At 46.3% G+C, this 22,608-nt stretch overlaps 1 protein-coding gene across 2 annotated transcripts; it reads right to left on the bottom strand.

Moving 5' to 3' along the window:
* Window positions 1-500: 500 nt before the first annotated feature.
* SMIM3 (small integral membrane protein 3) lies at window positions 501-18,894 on the bottom strand. Of its 2 annotated transcripts, none has more exons than XM_027607120.2 (2): window positions 16,659-18,894; window positions 501-1,867 (listed from the first exon to the last, which is right to left on the bottom strand). In XM_027607120.2, exon 2 carries the CDS (start codon window positions 1,854-1,856, stop codon window positions 1,674-1,676), a length of 183 nt encoding a protein of 60 aa, XP_027462921.1. In that variant the 5' UTR covers window positions 1,857-1,867; window positions 16,659-18,894; the 3' UTR covers window positions 501-1,673. The 2 variants fall into 2 exon arrangements, with proteins under 2 accessions (XP_027462921.1, XP_027462922.1); XM_027607121.1 differs by lacking the exon at window positions 16,659-18,894 and adding an exon at window positions 16,205-16,434.
* Between the last annotated feature and the right edge of the window lie 3,714 nt (window positions 18,895-22,608).

The following is a 22,608-nucleotide window of genomic DNA, read 5'->3' on the forward strand; positions in this document are numbered from 1 at the left end:
TGCTTTTTCTCCCCCCGCCCCAACCCGTCCCCCTTCCACTCCTATGTAGCGTCTGCCAAGTTCTGCATTCAGCACCTCACTGCCTCAGTCTGTGTACTCTGCCTGGGTGGTCCTGTCCACTTGTGTGGCATATCTACCGTATGCAGATGATCCCCCGAAGCGTAACTCCAGCCATAAAATCTTTCCCAAAGAACACACCCAGGTTTCCAGTTGCACCCTCAGAGTGCCCGCCTAAAGATCACAACCACCTCAAACTTGACACGTCTAATACAAATTTCATCGCTTACTTAGAAAATTTGTTCTTCCTTCTGCATCCTATGTGTATGCAAACTGCCCAACTACCCACTTGCCGAAGATAGAACCCCAAAGTCGACTGGATTCTTCTCTTTCCCTTTCAGTTCTTACATTCAAACGGTCTCTAAGGCCCATAAATTCAGTGGAATCCTTTTACCCGAGTTTCTGAGCTTAATAAGTGCTCTCTAAAGACCTCAGATATGTTCATTCTAGCACTTTATTGGAAATTGGTTGTATACATCAAAGAAGTCAGACCGAAGTTAAAGCATCACTTCCACACAATATTCTGATATCTGTGCTATCTTTTTACATAATTTAATACATCCCAAGATACTCCTGATTTTGGTCAAGGAGCTTGAGTGGTCCAGAAATCTCTCTCTATAAATATAGAGCATAGCATCTAAAATAACCATTGTTTTTGAGACAGTTCCAAAAGTCCTGGGAATATCTCTTAAAATCTGTAGCTTAGACTGGCTGCAGTGCTTGCTGGTGGGAGGGAATGAAGGGCTTACACTCACACCATGGAGCTGGTTACAGCGGGTGCTGGGGCAGGGGGCACAGAGCTCCTCGAGTGTGGGGCACACAAGTGGGTGGGGGTGGGGGTTGGAGATCCTGAAAGCTGCCCAGGCCACTCAGCCACCCTGTGTTTTCCAACATTGCTTGAGTGTCAAAGTGAGGAGACGCCAATGTAGAAAGAAGCCCATCACCCCAGGTCCCTTGGCATTGCCAAGAAATGGCGGAGCCTCCTCTAGATGGTTATAGGGCTAGACATTCTGGCACAGAGAAGGTTCTGGGAAGTCCCACCCATCTCCCTCCCCCTGCCACGCTCAATTCCCTCCAAATTACAAAGTTGAGGGAGTGGCACTGCAAAGAAAATGACTTTGAGCCAAAGTGCTGCGGGCCCCTTGGAATGAGGACAGGGTGCCTTTGCTTCGTTTGACCTGGGGGGCACTGGCGAAGGCTGCTCTGCCCCCAGCATCTTCGTCGCCCCCTTGAAGGCCAACATCAGCAATTAGGTGCTTTGGTTCTTCTAAGCTTCTCAGCATTTAGCAATAACACCTGCGTAACTGCTCACAATCACCAACAGCTTTAACCTCCACCAAGTCATCGGTTCTTGCAACCCTCTGAGGTAGGAAGGGCAGGGATCATGATCCCCATTTAAAAGGGAAGGAACCTGGAACCCAGAGAATTAGGTCCCTTGCCTGAACTCACACAGCTGGCTGGCGGCAAAACCCAAACAAGAACCCCAATCTCCTCTCACATGGCAGGCTCCAGGGTCCACACTCCAAAGCCCCTCCTGCTGCTTTTCCGAGAAGGAAGAGGTTGGGGGAGGAGACACCGTCCACATCACTCCCTTGCCCCTCTTAGGAGATCTGATCTCAGACGGCTCCATGGAGGACGGGATGAGTCCGCATGCGATAGATAATGACCGCAGTGGCCGGGCACAGCAACAGGGAGGTCATGATGACAATGGTGGCCAGGATGATGAGGACAATGACCCAGATATCCAGGATGTGCTTGGGGAGCGTGGCTTCCATCGGGACCTGGCTGACGGCGTCCATGCTGCTTCACTCTGCGACAGACAGGAAAGAGGAAGTGACTATCTTGCACCCTCTCCGGGAGTCAGAAGCTTGGGTCACGTACCACCTCTGTGCTCTTCAGGTTACCTGACCAATACGAATAATGGGCTCACTTACCGAGGGCTTCCTCCGTGCCGGGCCCCATGCTAGGCACTTTCTGTGTATTAACTCACTTAGCCCTCCCTTCAACCACCACCTCCATGAGGCGGGGACTATTACTGTCAGCCTTTTGTATTTCTTGGACTTTATCTTCAGTTATTTCCATTTTACAGATGAGGACTCTAAAGCCTTTACAGATGTAGTTAATTTGCCCAAGGAAGTGAAGCCAGATGCATGGGACTCCAGAGCCTCCGTGTTTAACTATGGAACTATCACACTACCAGTCTGGCCCCTCATCTGTTAATTTGTCTTTGGTCCTGTTCCCTTCTCCCATTCTCCTGGCAACTAAACCTACTCTTTTCTGTGGAGAACCCACCTATTCTGTGTGGTTTAGCGAAGGCGCTCACCTGAGCACAAGGGTAGATATGTGCTCTAGGATTGGCCATCACCAATCATAGCCTCAATTCAGGGCTGGGCAAGTGAGCCCGGCCGAGGCAGCCCAAGTCCTCCCAGCGCTTTTATGCACAAGCTGTTGGTTAAGATGATTCTTTCTGCTGGGGACTGCTAAACCAAAAGGATGTGAGTCTGGAAAGGACAGGCAGGGTGCTGTCTCACCCACGTGTAGACAGCCCCTCTTAGAGATGGAAGGAGAAATGGAGGCTTCAGGACCCGAACCCCATGCGGTCTGACGCCATCTACAATCCTGGACACCCCAGACACAGAAACGAGTAATTCCCTGCCTTTAAGCCGGAGTCAGCGTGGCTTCTCCCACTTAACACCCAAGAGTTCTGATGGATAAGAGGTAAATCGGTTGTTCCCAAACTTTTTCAATTCACAGCACCCTTAGTGTTTTAGTAATTTTTTTCACAGCTCTGCGGGCCCAAAGAAATACTTGGCAGTTCCATTTATTATGGAGTTAGCTTCAAACAAGTCAGTAAGCATTTATGTCCTAACAGAGTAGTAGCTGCTTGAAAAAAAATCATACAAATTGAAAAAAAATATTTTTATTTCATTCTTCACCAGTTACTTACTAATGGGACGTGGGCAGTGGGCAGCCACTGCACCACTTTGCAGACTCTGGGGTCAGATTCGACAATGCCATGCCCACTGCCCACTGCCCGTTCATTTGTGCATAGCACCTGCTGCATCCTGGCAGCCACCAAAAACTCAGCTTCACGAAATAGAGCATCGCCAAAGGGAATGAAGTAAGGTTAACGTTAACCTGTAAACTTTCTCAAGCTAGTTGTTTGCACAGTGTCTGAGGGATGTCAAAAATGTTACAGATCCTGCAGCACCCATACACTTTTCCAATGAGTTCACTGTGGCTCCCAGGGCTCAGCGTACAACTTGGGAACCGAACCACAGACCTAACCCATTCCCTGCCCAGAGGGCACAAGGCTGGAACAAACACTCTCCTGTGGTTCCTTCTAGGTCTGAGATCTGAGATCTGTATTTCTGTGATTCTAGGTCCCAGACAAAATTTCCAACTCTAGTCCAATGCCTTGCTTTGTCCTAATCAACACCTTTTTCTTTCTAATGCCCTTAGCTCCATGCCCACTCTTGCCCCACTAAGTAAGCTGCTGACGGCCACATCCAAGGCAAAGCCCCCAAGATATACACACAAGGATGCTCATTTCTGCATTGTTTGTTACAGCAACCAATGCAACAAGTGTCCATAACAGTACTATAGCATATACCCATATATTGGTACACCATTCACTCATTTAACAAATATTTAGTGCTTGCTATTCACCAAGTATTGTTCCAAGTGTGTTACAAATATTAACGTATTTAATAGTTACTAAAAAGAATGATGATCTACAGTGAGTTCTGAACATTTTAAGTGGGGGAAAGAAGTACAGTACAGAATAATATGCATAGGATTATTCCTCTGGCTCAGATTTTGTAGAATTAAGTAGACAGATGGGGGACAGTACATAAATGTAAAATCATTTATGAGCAGAATCCAAAGAAAGTGTTAAATAGTGATTACCTGGGGGCCAGACTAGGAGTGGGAGAAGCCTTTGCTTCTCATTCTTCATGTTTTCCTGCTGTTTGAATTTTCTAAACATGAGCATGTCTCATTTAATTTTCTGAAGTCCACTGGATTGAGGGGAAAATGGTCCAATAAAATTCAAGTATGAGCCTGATCAAGTGGTCACCAAATGCCCTATATTGTGCCAAGTGAAAACCATCTTAGGACAGTATTAAAAAACACTAATTTCTGGGTCCCATTACAGACTTACTGAATTAGACTCAAGAGGGGACAGGAGGAGACCGTCTTTCCCAATATGCAGCCAGCTTTGGGAACCCCCAGACCCACAGATCTCTAAGGCTGCTACGACTCTCTCCAGCACTGTGATTTGGCAACTGATTCCCAGGTGCTCTGCAGCCAGTCTGGTCAGACCTAGGCAAGGCCCAGGATGAAGGAGAAGCCTCTGGCAAGGCTCCCAAAGAGACCGGGATTATCAGGCTGGGGCGTGCCGAAGAGGGAGATAGGCTGGCCCTGCCTCAGCCCTAGAAATGTGATCCCTTACTCCCAAGGCCAAGCCTCAGAAGCATGAGTCACAGGAGCCATGCACTGCTAAGGAAGGACAGAGGTGGCAGAAATCATTCTTTGTGGTCTCCTGATTACATCAACAGCTAGCTTGCCCTGGGCCAAAAGAACCCCACGAAAGCCCTTTCTGGTAAACCCATTAACATCAAACAGTTTCCGTGACTCCAAATGCCAGGAATAATTTCCCTGGCTGACTTTCACATGGAAAACCTGTCATTTACAGGAACTCAGGCTTCAGGGCTCATTCACCATCACGAACCACAGAAGCTACACCAGCCTTATTTCACAGAGAGCAAAACAGAGGTCCGGAGGTCTTTTCCCACCTTCAACCCCACCTTCTTCCAGAATAATCATTCAAAGACATAAATCCAATCAACTCACTGCCTAAGCAACACAAAACAGAATAGAGCAAGTAGATGAATAAATGAAACTTTTTCTGGGTACTGCAATGCACTCTAGATTGTACTCTTTTGCACACGGTGTTATTTAAAACCCTGATCACAAAAGCAGATAAACACAGAGCTGCTCTAGAATGCCAGGGAGGAGGCAAAGGAGGGGCTTGGGGTCCCAGCCAGCGAGGCTGGATAAATATCCTTAGAGGTCCTAAGCACTAGAGATTAGGATGCTCACCCCCTTCCCATGTACAATTCAAACTAAAAGCAATACTAAACCGTAACACATAAGACTAATTTTCCCAGGTGCTATTTTGGTGTCCCTGCTTAGCACAGCCTGTTCGCTTGGTATAGCACAGCTGTTCAGCTTTCCCTTAACCCCTTGGGCTCCTCAAAACACAGTCTGAAAACCACAGGTTGTGATGTTCTCCATGGGTCCTCTCAGCACCACTACTGTTCCAGGGCTCTAAGGCTGGCCATGAACGTGACCAGGTGTGCGAGCGCACAGGGAGCTCTCACTCCTTGTTTCAACCTTCTCAGTCTTCAAACGTGTCCCCTCCGACGGGCTGTTCCTTCCCATGGAATGCCTCTCCCCACCGTGAAAGGAAAGTTGTGTCCCCAAAATAAGAACTACGTAAAGCATATGTTCAGCATCTTCAATGGCACGGTGGAAAGTTTTCCTTGAAAAAAAGCAAGACTCAGGCTTCTGCTAGCTGACTTCTGTTCGACCTCTATCTGGCATCCGGGTGCATGGCTCCTTGTGAGTACATAAAACCCTGTTTCTTGGCACATCTAATTAATCACCACAGATCAAGCTGCTTGTCATTTGCTTTGCAGATACACTACTTATTGTTTCTGATTAATGGGTCATGTCAGACTGTGGCCCAAACCATTCATATCACAGATTTAACCTTATCACAGATAAAAGTGTGATGTTTTTATGACCACGGGAGGTAAAACAGCAGTCAGGCCTAAACTCCGGTTAATTTAAACTGGCATACTTTATCTCCTGATGACCTCGTTAAATGAATAAATAAATGCCGACATATGTTCTATATAAGTTTGTCTAAGAAGCTGTGTTAACACCACTCTGAGCTGACAAGCAAAAAAGCCACTGGTATCGTCAGCCACTGATGCCATGTGGGCCCTACACCACCAGCCCTGTGAGAGGCCAGTTTTCATAAGCAACTGAAAATCTTTTTAGGGAAAAAAAAAAAAAGAATCATTGTTCCAGCCAATTCTATCATATGGCAAATTTTCTAGCACCACCAAAAAACATATATAAATTTCAGAAGTTAAAATTTCCTGCAAGTCAATAGTTTTAGAATAATTGAATTCCAGGTGACCAATCTGTGCTACCTATCCGCCTTTCAATCATGAGAATCACTCCCTAGTAAGAGGCTTTCACCCTCTGACAAAGTAATCTTGGTTTTGGTTGAGCACCATCAGGACAAGTAACTCTCTCCAGGATGTTCGTTTGTTTGTTCGTTCGTTCATTCATTCAAGTACTTGCTATATACAAGATACTCCCTTAGGAATTACTGTTATTTACTCAGAAGATATAACTCACTTCCACGAAGCACAGAGAAGTACCCCTCCTCTTATTTCCTCAAAAACAGGATCACACAAGCCAGCATCTAACAAATACCAAGTGCTAAGTACTGTGCGAGGCCTCGTCCCACACATTAACTTACTTAACCTTCACAATAATCGTGGATTGGATATATTATTTTACAGGTGTGGAAATGAAAGCCAAGGGAGGTTAACTGGCTAGTGATTATAAAGCTAAGTAACTGACATTCAAACTCAGGTCTCCTGACCCTATGCTCATCTCCAAAGTCTCCACACAGACCCAGGAGTAAGATCATGGAATATGCCAGATCCATAGCTCTGTCCTAAGTCCAGGTCAGACTCATTGCTTTTGGCCAAAGGCACTCTGGATTTAGAGAATTAAGAAAAGATATGCAGTCTATAACTAGAGATACCAAAAGACAAAATGATTTTTAATTTTTCTGAACCGAATTTCAGAATTATAAGGAGAAATAGATGAAGCCACAGTTACAGTGGGGGAGTTCAACACAACTCTCTTAAATACTGATAGAACAAAAAGTGTTTTAAAATCAGCTAAGGACATAGAAGAGTTCTTAAATTAATAGTTTTCTATAATGTATGACTTCAAATAGAAAGTAGCAAAACTAATTAAATATAAAAAGTTAACATTTAAATTATTTCCTCTGGGAATAATTTTTATATATTAATATATATAATATTAAATTGAATATTTAATATATAATGGGAATATATATTGTGCTATATTTCACATATATATAGAATTCTCAATTATGTAGTAATATATATTCATTTAATGGTATTGGAAGAAAATAACTGAGGATAATTACATGAGAATAAAGGGAAGCACAATATACAGCATTTAAAAAACAAGTTCAGGGCGCCTGGGTGGCTCAGTCGTTAAGCATCTGCCTTCGGCTCAGGTCATGATCCCAGGGTCCTGGGATCGAGCCCTGCATCGGGCTCCCCACTCAGCGGGAAGCCTGCTTCTCCCTCTCCCACTCCCCCTGCTTGTGTTCCTGCTCTCGCTGTGTCTCTCTCTGTCAAATAAATAAATAAAATCTTAAAAAAAAACTTCAAAGCAGAATAGTTTTAGTGTAAGAACAAATAGTTTTTAGAACTGATTTCAAATGTTAAGTCATTTGACCTAACTCACAAAACAGAAAGTTGGCTCTAGTATGCTCCCGTCAGAACTATAAAGAGGATATTTCTATAAAGCAATTGTGGTAAGTAGTACTCTAAGATGACCCCCATAATCTCTGTTCCCTGGTGCTACCCCTGGGATTAGGTTAGGTCACATAACAAATGTGACGGGATTTTGCAGATGTAGTTAAGGTTCCAGATCCCCTGACTTTAAAGTAAACAAAAAGAGCATCCTGGGTGGGCCTGACCTAAGCAGGTGAAAGTTTTTTAAAAGAGGGCTGAAGCTTTCCCTGAGGTCAAAGACACTGCTCTGCTGGCCTTGAGTTGCAAGAAACAAACCTGCCAACAACCTGAATGAGCTTGCAGGCAGAGTCTTTCCTAATTGATCCTCCAGATGCAAATGTAACTTGGCTGATACCTTGACTGAAGTTTTGTAAGGACCCAGCGAGGTTGTGTTTGAACCCAGGGAAACTGTGAGATCAGTGAATGTATTTTTAAGCCAACAAATCTGTGCTAATTTCTTACGGCAGCAGCAGAAAACTAAATCAGCAATACTATTTCGTCCTGGGTTTGTTCTGTGGAGAAGAAATCCCTACAAAGTAACGGCATTCTAGACATCTACATAGAATTTAGACACTATCTAGCTTAAACCATACAGCCTCCCTCCCATTTTACAGGTGAAGGAAATGACTTGCCCAAGGTCACACAGCGGGTTAAGGGCAGGACTGAGGGGAGAACTCGAGCCTCCTGATCTGCACGCCCTTTTCAAATGCCATCACTCTCCTGTTTGAGATGGGAGCCGGGAGAAAGTAAGGAGTCCGGTTGGAGAAGGCAGCAGGAGGGACAGGCTTCTTGATTCTACCTATTTACTGTGTAAAAGCCACTGGGGGCCTTGAGGCCCAGAGCCCGAGGCCACATCACAGTAGGTGGGACAGGTGAGATGGTTTTCCAGGGCCACACACACACCCTTCAACCAAAAATAAGTCCTGTCAGAATCACTGGAGAATTCAGTTCCATCCCTTTGGCTCAAGGCCCGAATGCAAATGACTCTAGAGAAGAAGGTTAGTGGCGAAGACTGTAACTTAGCATCCCTCATCGTGAGACTGACAGGGAAGAGGAAGAGACACTGGCATCTGACTGGGTTGTGGGGGATCCCACAAGGTGGGGCAAAGCGCCACATGTCTGGGATGAAGGACTGGACACCGTGCCTGGCTTCCAGCTCTGCCGAGGCCTGGACTTTAGCCAGCACAGCGCCTTCTCCTCACAGAACGCACCCCCTCTCTACTCAGTGGCAGGGGCACTGAATACATGTTGCTTAACTCAAACCCCACCCTCCCTCCATCTCCCCCCCCCGCCCCGCCAAGCTCCTGAATGCTGGTCGGGAGAGGGGAGTGCATGGGAACGGAGGGAATACTTGGAAACAGGGGGGAAGTCTCCCCTCTAAAGCGTTAAGAGCGAGCCCCAGCTCAGAGGACAGCTGGTTGGGTTTCAGTGTGGTTCCACCACTTTCTAGCTGACCTATCTTGGGTAAGTTATCAAACTTCCTAATGCTTCCTAATGCTTGGGTAAGTTATCAAACTTCCTAATGCTTCCAAACTTCCTTCAGCTTCCTCAGCTGAAAACAAAAACAAAATGGGCAAATAATAGTATCTGCCTTGTAAGGTTAGTAGAATTCCATGGGAGGATCACACATAGTACTGGGCAGTATTCTGACACCCGACGGGCACTCCACGACTGTTCATTCCATGATCAGTAATTCCCGGCCGTAGGGATCACGCACCTGAGCAAATAGCCTCCCCCCCGACAACCAGTTAGAATTTTAGTATCCCTGATTTGGCACATGTCTTCACTTTATCAACAAAGATGACAGAGGCTTAATCTAAATTAATGAATTTTTTTTTAATCAACCAATGACATGGTTGATCAACCTGACAGATTCCTCCAGTCTGAGCATGAAACAGGTGGCGTAGCAACACGGACAGCGCTGTGATTCACACTGGGCATCGAGGAGTGGGGGCAGAGATGGAGATGTTTGCCCCTAAGAAGCTCACCCTCTTCTGCAGGAAAAAGACATCACGGAGCATTGCTAGTTGCAATACAAGGCAGGGCACTCCTAGATTGAAGGTGCAAACCACGTGCTCTCGGAGAAGAGGAAGTGGAAAGAGAGAGACTGCAGGTAAGACAATCGTGATCTGAATCCTGCTCTCCAGCCTCATCAGAAGTGTGACTCGGGGCAAGTTACTTAAAACCTCTAAACCTCAGTCTTCTCATCTTTAAAATAAGGACACTAAGAGCACTATATTGCACCCTACTTTTGTGAGGATAAAGCGAGACAATAGGTATATAGTCCTGAAACATAACAGATGCTCCAAACAATATTCGTCTTCATTCCTTTGTTCTTGTCTAAGTAAAACACAACACTTTAAAAAGAAGGGGGACTTTGATATAGGCTTTGAAGAGAAGTAGGTGTTCAAAAGGAAAAAAATAAAGGGAAAGGCAGGATGAGTAGAATAGATACATCAACGAAGCCCCGAGGTGGTGAGATACAGTGTGTGCCCGGGCATCTGTAGTCCTTGTGGCTCTGGCAAGAGGCTTACCCTTTCTAAGCTTCCGTTTCATCTGTAAAATGGAAACAGGACTACTTCACTGGGATGCCATGGGGTCTGAATGAGCTAAGGCACACAGAGCACTTACTGCGGACCATGCCTGATACACAGTAAGGACTTCATCCATGTTAAACTGAGCTGGGGGACATAGCCCAGCTCCTAAATTCAGAGCGTTCAGAGGCCCCACCATTATTTGGGGCGCCATGACTGCTCCGAGGCTGATCTAGGAAAGCGCAAGGATAGTTGCATCCACACAGAGAGCCTTTGAGAGTCTGTCCTGCCTTTGATCTCCCACAGGAAAAGCACACCCTGCACATGTGAGCTGCAGCTAGCAGATGACTTTTGAGGGATTGTCCGTGGTTATCCAACCGGTTTTACCACCAAGGAGCTCACTGAGGAAGAAGGCAATAAAAGAAATGACTTCCTGCTGGCTGGCAGGCTTAATTATCCCCAAGTGGGAGAGAAAGCAGACAGAGGCAGGTGGCTTCCTGCAGGTGTGGCCTGGCACGGAGGCCAGAGAGGGGGCAGTGAGCCCAGCTCTGAGTCACCGGCGCAGGGGCCATCTCTTTGGGCGACCTGCCAAATGGGGAGAATGAGGCTGACTGTTCCCACCCAGGGAGCAGACTCGGGGCCTTACCAGCATCACTCCGCTGATAGGACCCCTTCTTAAGGCTCTACCCTCAGAAGGAGCTGGTGCAATCATCTGAGAAGAATGGAGCATCGAGGCCAGACAGAGAAAGCAAGTGAAGTCCTGAGAAGAGGCCCCACTGGCCCCTTTCTAGCCTGGGGTAGCTAATGTCCTGATCAGACTTTTGTGCTTGTTGTTCCCTCTTCTTAGAATGCTCTTCCCCGCAGATCTTGCTTTTCAACAACCACTGTCTCAGTGTCCAGGACCTCAACTTAAATGTCACCTCTTTGGAAAAGCCTTTCCAGAATCACCTTGTTAAATCACCACCCTCATCCAGCCGCCATTCTCTATCTCAGACCTTGTTTTAATGTCTTCAGACACTTTTCACAAACTAAAATTAGCTTGTTTGTTTGTGTGTGTATGTGTTTTTTCTGGCCACCTTTGCCCACTCAAATGCAAGCACAAGGAGAGCAGAAGGCTTGCCTCCTGTTCCCGGCCATACCCCCAGCACAGCTCTTGGGCCCTGGCACACAGGACGGCCCCAATAAACCCAAGATGCATGAGGGAATGAATACAGACAGACGGGAGGACTTCAGATGTGAGCTTAGTTGGAACTTAGCTGTCCAGAAAGGATCCTCGCCCCATGATCTTAAAAGTCAGAATCCCATCTCTAAAACAAAATGCATCCTCTGACTTGATCATTTTCTGGGCTCTCTGTACATTCAGGGAGGATTATGAGGGCCTCCGCCTTTCCCAGACTAGCCTGTACATACCAGGCAGAGGAGAGAGGTGCACTGACCTTTCAGAATAACGTTCTCTAGGATTACCTGCGCTCCAGAGCTGGGCATTGAGGTGAGTGTAGGGGTGGGGGAGTTGCTGTCCACAGTAGGAACATTTCCTTCTCTGTTCTCAGAATGGACAGCTGATAAAAAGGGAGGGGATTTCCCAGGCCTTACTGCGGGTGAGACCATCCCCACCTCCCATTCACCCTCAGAGACAGTTCTCTTCCCCTTCTGTAATAGCCTCAAGCATTTACCAAGCCAAGCCATCTCACTAGGGACCTCTGTTCCAAAGACAGGGGCCAGAGGAAGGGACGGGCAGGACTTACAACTATCAAAAATGTGAAATGAATCAAATCAGAGGACTTTGTCCAATCACCCGAGGTCCCCGAGGAGGGCTCTGTTCTCATTTTACCCCAGTTGGCTTCCGTCTCCATCAAAATTCTTAACAGTCTAAAGACGTGTTCTCTGTCTGAGTTTCCGTCTGCTATTCTGTGGCTGGAAAAATGGAAAAACACCAGGATATTTCAAAGAGATCAGAAAACAGCCAGAACTATTCAAGACTGCACGTACCCATCAGACCCAGCCAGTCACAGAGTCTTAGAAACCAACAGGGAGCCAGCAGAGAAGCCCTGGCCAAATCCACAGCATCCTGCTTAAGCCTCTACCATCCATCACGGTTATTTGCCAGTGACTAAGAGCCTGCTGTGTGCTGGGCCAACAAACGAGACTCTCCATGGTGGTGGGCTGGTGGGGTGGGGGTACGGTTAGTGATAGAGCTGCAAGGGCACCAGAGTGGTGTGAATCCCCTACCAAGCTATGTGATCGGGAACAAGTCAATCTCCAAAAATGCATACAGCAGGCAGAACAGCGGCCCCTCAAAGATGTCCATGGTCCTGGTCTCTGGAACTGTGACTATGAAAAAGGAAGCATGACTCAGAGGGCAGAGTCATGAAAACAGAGGTGAAGACTCTGCAGATATGATTTAAAGACTTTGAGATCAGATTATCTTGGACCACCAAGTGGATCCAGTCTAATCGCATGAGTCCTTAAAAGTGATGAGGAAGGCAGGAGGGTCAGAGAAATATCGCATGAGAAGCACCTGACTCACCATCGCTTGCTTTGGAGACGGAGGAAACCGGCTACGAGCCAAGGAGTGCAGAGGCCTGCAGAAGCAGGGAATGGCCCCCAGCCGACAGCCAGAGAGGAAACAGTGACCTTGGTCCTACAGCCACAGGAACTGAATTCTGCCAACAACTCAAATTAGCAGGGAACAAATCCTCCCCTAAAGACTCCAGAAAGAAACTCAGCCTACTGATGCCTTTTCTTCTAGAAGGACCCATACCAGACTTCTGACCTGTAGAACTGTAATACAATAAATCTGATTTTTCTGAAGCCGCTAAATTGGTGGTAATTTGTTACAACATTAGAAAATGACCACACTGTGTGATCCTGAGTAAGTCCCTCCTTCAAATTGGGCCTCCTTCTCCTTTCCACCCAATTGGAAAGGGTGGTCAAGGTGATCTCCAAGTCTCACTCTGCTCCCCTGACATCCTTCCTCCCCTAGAGCCCTGCCCCAAGTCCAGGATGGTCTTGGGTAGAAGGCCATTAAAGAAAAAAATAGAAAGGAGCAAGGGGTGGAGAAGAAGAATCTTTAAAAAGCCCCTAGGTGTTTCCTAAAATGCCACCCAAGGATGCTCAAAAAAAAAAAAAAAAAAAAAAAAGTCTTCCTGTTTTGCCATTTGTTACTTCCTAGACCATCCCCCAGAGGAATGAAGTGGAAAATCTGGGAGAGCAAGAAACAAAGCTTCACGATCAATTGGCAGAAGCTGTCCAGAGCACTGAGTTAAGGATTCCCTAGCCTTGCAGAGATTGCAAGGTGCAAAGTCCTGATTATCAATGTCTGCCTGGGGCAGGGACTGGTGCCAGGTATGCCACAAATAGGTCAGCAGTACTTGAAACTGATTTGGGGAGTTCAGTTTTCTGTTTTCCTTCTCCCTCCTCCATTTCATTCTCTCTGATCCTATGTAGTTGGTCACCAGCAATCCGCATGTCCAATCAGCCAATCACAGTCCAAATCAATAAAATAAAGAAACTAGAGCTATGCACCATGAAGCAATGTAAAGTACACAGTGTAGTTGTTGAATCTGGTTGGCTGTTGTCCACCATGCTAGCCAGGGATAGTTCTGGCCTGTTCCCCTTCCTGGCTACCTCTGAGCTTTTCTCTTGGATGTACACCATTCTGTTTCCCTAGTGAGGCAGAAAGATACTAGGGTCCCTAGTGATTTATTAGTCCAGTGGCTGTCAAATTCTTACTTACCGTCCCCTAGGTCACCCTGCGAGTAACTGACAGAAACAAGATCTAATAACCCAGATCCCCATAATTCCAGTGCGGTTCAGAGCGCAGGCCCTGAAACCAAACCGCCTGGGTGCAAACTGCAGCTTCCTGTGATCACGGGTGAGTTCCCCACTCTCTTTGAACCTCAGTCTCCTCAACTATAAAATGCACAGAATGGTGGTCCCTACCTCATAAGATGGTGGTAAAGACTAAATGAATTAACACATGTAAAATGCTTAGAATAATCCCTGGCTCGTGGTCAGCACTCAGTAAATGTCAAGTACGGTTTGTTTTTTTTGTTTTGTTTTTTTTTTTGGTAGGCTCAACATGGGGCTTGAACTCATGACCCTGAGATCAAGACCTAAGCTGAGATCAAGAGTCGCAGGCTGAGCTGACTGAGCCACCCAGGTGCCCCTCAAGTATGATCATTATTACATCATTTGGCTTGTCTGGCCCATCGGGGCAGGTGTCTGCAAGCCGTGGTAATACCAGCATTTACTCCCATAAACTGTGAGTGTGCGTACACATGTCCATCTTTGATTCCACTGCCAATAGCGGCAGTGTGAGACCAATCAAGATAAAGATTCTCTTTCCTTGGAGACATTTCCTTTATTTGTAGATTTTAAACCACAGTGAAGAAACAGAAGCACTTTTTTTTTTTTTAAACAAGGATCAGCATACAGCTAGGGAGGCACCTGAAACTGAGACTGCCACTTACCCCGTTGGCCTGTCACACCTGCGCCCCGTACGTGACCCAACCACATAAGGCCCCCAAGCTCTCTAATTTGGTGTATGTCTCAAACACCTCACCCCAGCTCTGTGATTCTTAGGCTATGCCAGCGACTGGGAATCCCCAAACCTTTCATGCAGGGGAGCCCATGGTTCTGACGCCCTGAGAGGTCACTGTTTAGAACATTTGATGGAGCATGACTTGTGACCTCCATGGCATGACTCATAACCCCAGGTCGGCTGGAAATGTGAGGTCCCTGGTGCAGTGAAGTGCTTCTCCTCAGCTTTTTTGGACCTTGCTGCAGAAGTACAGATGTCCTGAGGCTCAGCTGGGCTATCTTGCCTGCGCTCAAGGGACTGCTGGCTGCCCTGCAGAACCCAAAGGGCACATCCCGCTCAGCCGGAGGTGCCCGTCTGTTCCATCCCCACTTCATTTTACAGATGTAGAGAGCGAGGTCAAGATGGGGAAAATGCCTCATCAAGGTAACTCCGAGTGTCTCCTGACTTCCAGAGAATTGTCCTTCCCACCCCCACCCTTATCCCCAACCCCCATTCAGGCATTTGCAAGCCTTCCCACTTCCCCACAGCCGTGGTACCACAGGTACTCAAGGAATCTTTGAGACCTCAACGTCTGAGCAGCTTTCACTACCATGGCCGAGAGCTTTGAGGAATCTATAGAGAAGCGGGAGACTCCTGAGCGCACCCCACCCCCCCACCGCGTGCCAACAGGATCAAGGCCAGTCAGGAAGAAAGGGCGGAGCTGTAGGAACAAGAGTCCAACCTGGCCACTCAGATAGCAACCTCCCACAGGTGTGCAGGTTTTTACGGCTTACACCGCCCCTTCTTCCACGCGTGAACAGTACTGAGCACCTATTTGCCAGGCGCTGGGCCAAGGGCTGAGGAGGCCTCGGAGATGAGGCTTGGACAGACGGTCTTTATCCTCACGGAAGTTGTGGAGGGGTGGGGAGAGCAGGGGTGCAACGACTGGAACAACCAAGTCCAAAGTAAACAGGTGGGCTGGGGCGGAGAAGGAGGAGGGGGCAGGAGGGGGAGGAGGAGAGGAGGGGGCAGGAGGGGGAGGGGAGCCCTTGGAAGGAAGGCTTCTCTCCATGATACTCTGCACACCCGCTCTCTCAGCACGCCAAGGATATTTTCTCCCTTTCACAGATGGAGAAACAGGGCCGGGAGACAGGATGGGGAAACTGCTGGTGCCGGACCAAGGGAACCCACACCCCACTTCAAACTCTTGGCGCCTCCACGCGGGGCTGGGCTCACCCACGCGAGCTGCGGCTCCCACGAGGCCCCAGATCGGCCGAGGAGGTGGCTGCAACTTCGGGGCTGAGAGAAGCAGAAAAGGGGAACGCAGAAGTGATGACGGGGGAGGAAAGGGGCAGAAGAGGGGGAAGGAGAGGAGGACAGCTGGGAGGACGCTGGGCTAGGGACCACAGGAGAACGGAGCCCCACGCGCGACACCCGATGGCCCCACTCACCCGGGGATCTGCAGAGCGGCTTCGCAGGAAAGCCCGCGGCCCCCGCCGCAGCCGGATCGCGCCGGGTCTGCGGGAGGCTCGGGCCAAAGGACGGCTCGAGCGCTTTCCCCGGCTCGCGGGGGGCGGCCCAGCCCCGGGGTCACGGCGCGGCACGTGCCGGGACCTCGGAGCCCAAGGCGGCGGGAGCGCGCGGGAGTGGCCGGGACGCGCGGCTCGGCCCCCGGGCTGCGCTCGGCGGCGCTGGAATGCGCGGCCGCCAGGGACCGCCCCCGGAAAACCCGGGCCCCCGGCCTCCGCCGCCGCCCCGCCCCCGCCCCCCCCGCGGCCGCCCCCGCCCCGGGGAGAAGCCGGGGGGAGAAATCTCGGGGACCCGGCTTCCCCGCGGGCCTCCCGCGCCGCGCTCGCGTGCAGGGCGGCGCGATCGCTTCGGCCGTCGGATCCCCGCTCTCCTTACCGTGAACCGGGAGGCTCGGGCTGACCGAAAACGCGTCTTCCAAATTCCTTTCCGGCCGAAGTGTGGCCGATGGGTTTGGGAGGAGGGGCCGAGACTCTCAGCTCCTGCTTGGCAGTGCACTGAGTGTAGGATCCTTGACAAGCGGCTTCGCGAAAGTGAGGCTAGTAACACCTGTGTCCCAGCCCTGCTGTGAGGACGGACTTAGACGCCAGTGTGAAGCTGGTTGGTTGTCTGCCGTGACACGCCTCTGAGCATCCTGTTCATTCTTGTGACAACAGTGAAATGGCCCGATCCAGGGTGCTCATGAGCCCAGCAGAGCTGGCTTCTGAGAGGACTCCACGCCCTGCCAGTTCCCGGCCCAGCTTCCACGCAGGACAACGCAGCTGTGCGATCCCCTGCCGCCTCTGGGATGCACCAGGGACAGGGACCCACAGTTTTTAATTCAGCTGTCGAGCGCTCTTCAGTCTTGCTCTAAAAAACAGGAGCTCAGGCCTTGACCATCAGTGTGACCTTGAGGAGTCTTGGAGCCCAGTTGTGTGTCAGTTTCTTCCTTTGCCCAGTAGATTTAGTAAGAACTATACTGCCTTCCCAGGCCTAAATCCGATATGGTGTGGGGGCTGACCTTACCCCCTACTGTCTTCTCTGAGTCGGGGATGAGGTCAGCAGAAATGACGTCTAAATCATCACTACCAGATGCCAGGGTTTTTTAGAGGGGAAACAATGAGGATGAAAGGAATTGATATGAGAAATGATTTGACAAAAATTCTAGGAAATGTCACCCAACATGTTTTCATCAAAAGAGACGTGTGGAATCTTAAAAACAAACAAGTACCACACAATTCTGAATAGTTTAATAGAAAACTCTCAGTAGAAAAAAACAAAAACAAAAAAGCTAAAGGAGGACAATCTCAATTTAATACAAAGTGTTCCCTGGTTAGTGGAAGGAGTAGGGTAGTACTCTGGATGGACACCTGGTAACTCCGTGCCCGGTGTGAATGCTGGCTTCCATCTGGGAGAACGCAGAACCCCAGGGCTGCAGCCCGCACTAGCAAAATTCAGTCTGCCTTTCTCGGTTCACAGTCTGTCAGTGTCTCTTTAATAATGATTTGCCCTGGCACCCAAAAAGCGAGCCAAAAGAGAAAATTGAACAATAACCCAGGAAACGTACTACATTAGCTCTGTCTCAGCTGGGTTGATTTTGCTGAGAGGACTTTGGAAGAGAGGAATAATGGATGCTGTGTTGGGGTAGGAGGAGGGGAAAAAAATAGCCAATTTCAGTACCAAGCTTTGTTACAGCAAAACCCAGGGAATGACTTAGATTTCACTTCCTTGGTCCTCAATTACAAGTACTCCAAAGGGAAAACCATTAAGAGTTCAAAATAATAATAATAATACAGGAGATCCCCCTGATAGTGGGGGGGAATTTGAATCAAAGAAGTTGTAGCCTAACAGCATTCTACCAAAATACTGCCTACAGGGGGCCCCCACTAGAACACAATTCATCTCAGAAACCCTCTCACTGAATCACACATATGCAAGAATTTTCTTCTTTCATATATTTTTCACTTGCACAAGTACATTTATTTAGTTTGGGAAAATAATGTGGTATATTGGATTGGTAGTCAGGAAGCCAAAATTCTAAGTCTAAGTAGCTAAATGATCATTAATGCCTCAGTTCCTCACTTGCAAAATAGTAAAATGAAACCTATTCCTTCTGTCTGATACAATTTTTTTTTTGTCTGATACAATTATTGTGTGTAAAGATTTCATTCGTGTATTTCTTTATTCAGAATTATTCATTGAAAGTCTCATACATGTTCTAGGTACCAAGGAAGACAAATTCTTTTTCTTTATTGTTTGACATCTAGTGGGGGAAATGTTCATCATAAATAAGCAAACAAAAAAGCAAAGTGGTATCAGTTCGTGAAACCGCGAAGAATATAAAATGAGATGATGTAATAGAGTGATGGAGCACATTTTATGTTTGATCATGGAGATTGTAGTAGTTTGAATTTCCTGAAATTTTTGTATTATCAATGATTATATTACTCTTTAATATATCAACTTAAATGTAATTTCCAAGGTCTTTCATTACACTCTAAGAATTTAGACTGATATTAAATTATTGCCTGGATAATTTGTAAGGAAGGTAGAACACAAAAACATTGATCACCAAGCATGGTATGCATGCACGCACACACACACACGCACACGCATGCACACGCACACACACACGCACTCCTTTGCCTCCTACTTTTATATGTTTGAGAGTGGATAAACCCTTGGGGTATATTAATGTATACGTTCGATTTTGCCAGTTTAAGAAATGCAAATGGGATGTGTGTGGCCATAACAGGTTTTACAGCGTTTGCTTTGCTGGTCTGCTAAATGTTTTCATCCTTCAACCATGCTCAGTTACTTGCCTACAGTTACATACCTGAGGACATAGAAGGTAGTTACATTGCTTAAAAGATGTAATTTATGTGCTAAGAGAGTAGATCTTAATGTTCTCCCCACAAAAAAAGAAGAGATAGCCATGGGATGGGATGGAGGTGGTAGCTAATACCATGGCAGTAATCATTTTGCTATTTATAAATGTATCATATTAACATGTTGTACACCTTAGACTCGTACAATGTTAAGCGTCAAAATATGTTGATAAAGCAGGAAGAAAGAGAAATGGGAAGGATCCCATTTTATTCAATACGATGAATACTAAAAAAATCTTTTTTAAAATACACAAAATAAGATATGAACAAATGTATGAACATACCATTCTTCAAAAAGAAAAATCTAGTCTAACAATGCCAGTTCTCTTCAAATAAATGTATAAATCTAAAAAACATTGTAACTTATATGGGCCATTGAGACTATCTTAAGAATTGAAGTAGTAAAGAAATATAAATATAGAATAAGATTATGAGTGCAAATTTGTTATCAAGGGAAAAAGAGCCATTTCATCTTGAAGTAAAAAACTGCTGGGGGTGGGTGGCTCAGTCGTTAAGCGTCTGCCTTCGGCTCAGGTCATGATCCCAGGGTCCCGGGATCGAGCCCCACATGGGGCTCCCTGCTCAGCGGGAAGCCTGCTTCTCCCTCTCCCACTCGCCCTGCTTGTGTTCCTGCTCTCGCTGTCTCTCTCTCTCTCAAATAAATAAATAAAAGCTAAAAAAAAAAACAAAACTGTGCCAGAATGTGAAAGACTAGCAAGAGACAAATTTGAATGGGTAGGTTGTAGAAGTTTGATGACAAGAAAACTTTGTTCCGTTGGTTTGTAATGCCTGCAAATAATGAGTCTAGAAGAAAACAATGAAATATGTTAAAATTTTGACAAAATTGGCTGTATTTTTAAAGATATTATTTGACTACCCTATGTTCCCCAGAAATGGACCTTGAGAGCTTGTGTGGAGGTTCTAGCAGGGGAGTGAAGCTTCTCATATATCCTTGATCCAAGAATGGTCCTTTTCTATGGGCGAAGGTCTTCTTCTTCCACTGCACTCAGCTTTGGGAGGAAGGCTCTAGGAGTGGTGTGGGAGGAAAGGGACAGCCCCATAGCCAGCCAGATCAGCCGAATCAACCCTGGCAATCAATGGGGTGATATGTTGCAGCCCGACTGCACTCATAGCCTCAGTTTCTTCTTAACAAGAGCTAGTGAGGGGCGCCTGGGTGGCTCGGTCGGTTAAGCGTCTGCCTTCAGCTCAGGTCATGACCCCGACATCCTGGGCTCAAGCCCCACATCTCTCTGGCTCCCTGCTCAGCGTGGAGTCGCTTCTCCCTCTGCCCCTCCCCCTGCTCATGCTTGCACTCTTTCTCCCTCTCTCTCAAATAAATAAAAAATCTTAAGAAAATAAGAGATAAAGTTATTTTTAATTTCTATATAATCTGCCCAAATAGCAGATATTATATATCAGCATAACTTTTCTGTGTTTTGTGCTTTGTCATGCCCTTGATTACTTAAAAACAAAACAACAGAAGTTCCTCATTTCTTAAATAGCTAAAGTTCCGTATAATGATGCCTATGGTTATGTCTATTTAGTACTAGTATATTGTCAATCTGATTAACAGGCAGCCAAGCTACAACCATTCATCGTTCCCAGGCATCTCTGCTTCTGTCTTAAGCTAAGGATGATTCTTCTCTGAAAATTCTTTTTAACATTACCTTCCCAGGATCAGTTCAATAGTTTATAAAAATGTAATGGGTTTTTACCTATCAAAGCATCTTTGGTGCTTCCTAGATAGCTAAAATACCATGGGTCACCTTGTAACCCATGATGTGTCATTCACAATCAGGAGGGATAGTAGGTAGAATTAGTTAGGTATGTTTGAAATGCTCCCTATGTCTTAATTGGCTCACTACTGCTATAGGATTCACATTATATACCAAATCCACAAAATGGGATAAGCTGTCCAATCAAAAAAGTACATTCTAACTTCCCCATGTTTATTTTTAAAAGTAAATTTGTCTGGGGGGGGGTGACTGGGTGGCTCAGTCAGTTGAGCGTCTAATTCTTGATTTCGGCTCAGGTCGTGATCTCAGGGTTGTGAGATTGAGCACCTTGTTGGGCTCCGTGCTGGGCATGCAGCCTGCTTAGGATTCTCTCTCTCCTTCTCTCCGCCCCTCTGCATCGCTGAAAAAAAATAAAAAATAAAAAAGATTTGTCTATGTACCCATGTCCACAGTACACTCTTGAGGAAACACTGACAAAAACCATAACCCAGTAGGCTTTTACTCTCCTCTATTCTGATATGGTTGTCTAGCCTAATAAGTTAACAGAGGCTTCAGTCTAATCAACATGTAGTTTTTGCTTTCTTTACATGTTTACCTGAAGTCCTCTGCTACATACTGAAGCATCCTCAACAAAGGACAGGCCCAGAAACTTGGTGAGAAAGATTGTACCAGGCACTCTTAACTGGAATAGATTTAAAGGGTCAGGCTTCTCACGATGTAATTGGACAAATCTGTTACCAAACAAAGCCATCTAAGGAGTTTTATATTTGAGAAAAAATTTCATTTAATTGGCTATGATCATGTAGCCATTATGGAACAAGAGTTGTACTTCCTGTGTGTACAGTGACCTCCCAGGAGACTGGTCTGGTGAGCCTATTTCATGGCTCACAGGGTCCCAACATTATGCTGGTAAGATAGTGAGAAAGTTCACTTGCTGGCAGATCACCAACCTTAGCAAATATTGGGGACCTTGAGAAAGGATGAAGTCTCTTACTTTTAGGGACTGCAAGTAGAGCCTGATAGAGATTCTTTTTAGCTTTGGTTTTCTGTTATTGGAAAAATGAGCAAAGACATTAATCATTAAATAATTAAAATATTAACACTAGAAAACATCCACTCAATACAAAAGAAAGTGGCAAAGAAGGAATAAAATAAAAAAATACATATGAGATATAAAAAACAAAAAATGAAATGACAGATGTAAATTCAACTCTACTGATGATAATATTAAGTGTGAATGAGTGACACAGTCCAATCAAAAGGCAGAGATTTTCGACTAGATTAAATAAAAACAGAATCCAACTATATGCTATGACACTTCCGATTCAAAGACCCAAATAGATTGAAAGTAAAAGGACAGAAAAGATATATGACTCAAAGCTAACAGCAACCATAAGAAGGCTGGAGTGGCTGTATTACTAACAGGAAACAAATAAACTTTTAAACAAAATGTTACCAGAAACAAGGAGGCACATTTTGTAATGATAAAAGCGACAATCCATGAGGAAATTATAAACATATATGCACCCAGCAACACACACACACACACACACACACACACACACACACACCATAAAGGCTGATAGAATTGAGGGGAGAAAGAGACAATGTGATAATAATTTTCAGAGACTCTCATACCTCAATATCAATATTGGCTAGAACAACTGGACAGAAGATTAACAGGGAAATAGAAGAATTGAACAGCATTATACACAAGATCCAAAA

Source organism: Zalophus californianus, chromosome 5 (genome assembly GCF_009762305.2).
Source record: "Zalophus californianus isolate mZalCal1 chromosome 5, mZalCal1.pri.v2, whole genome shotgun sequence".
Classification (NCBI taxonomy): Eukaryota; Metazoa; Chordata; class Mammalia; order Carnivora; family Otariidae; genus Zalophus; species Zalophus californianus.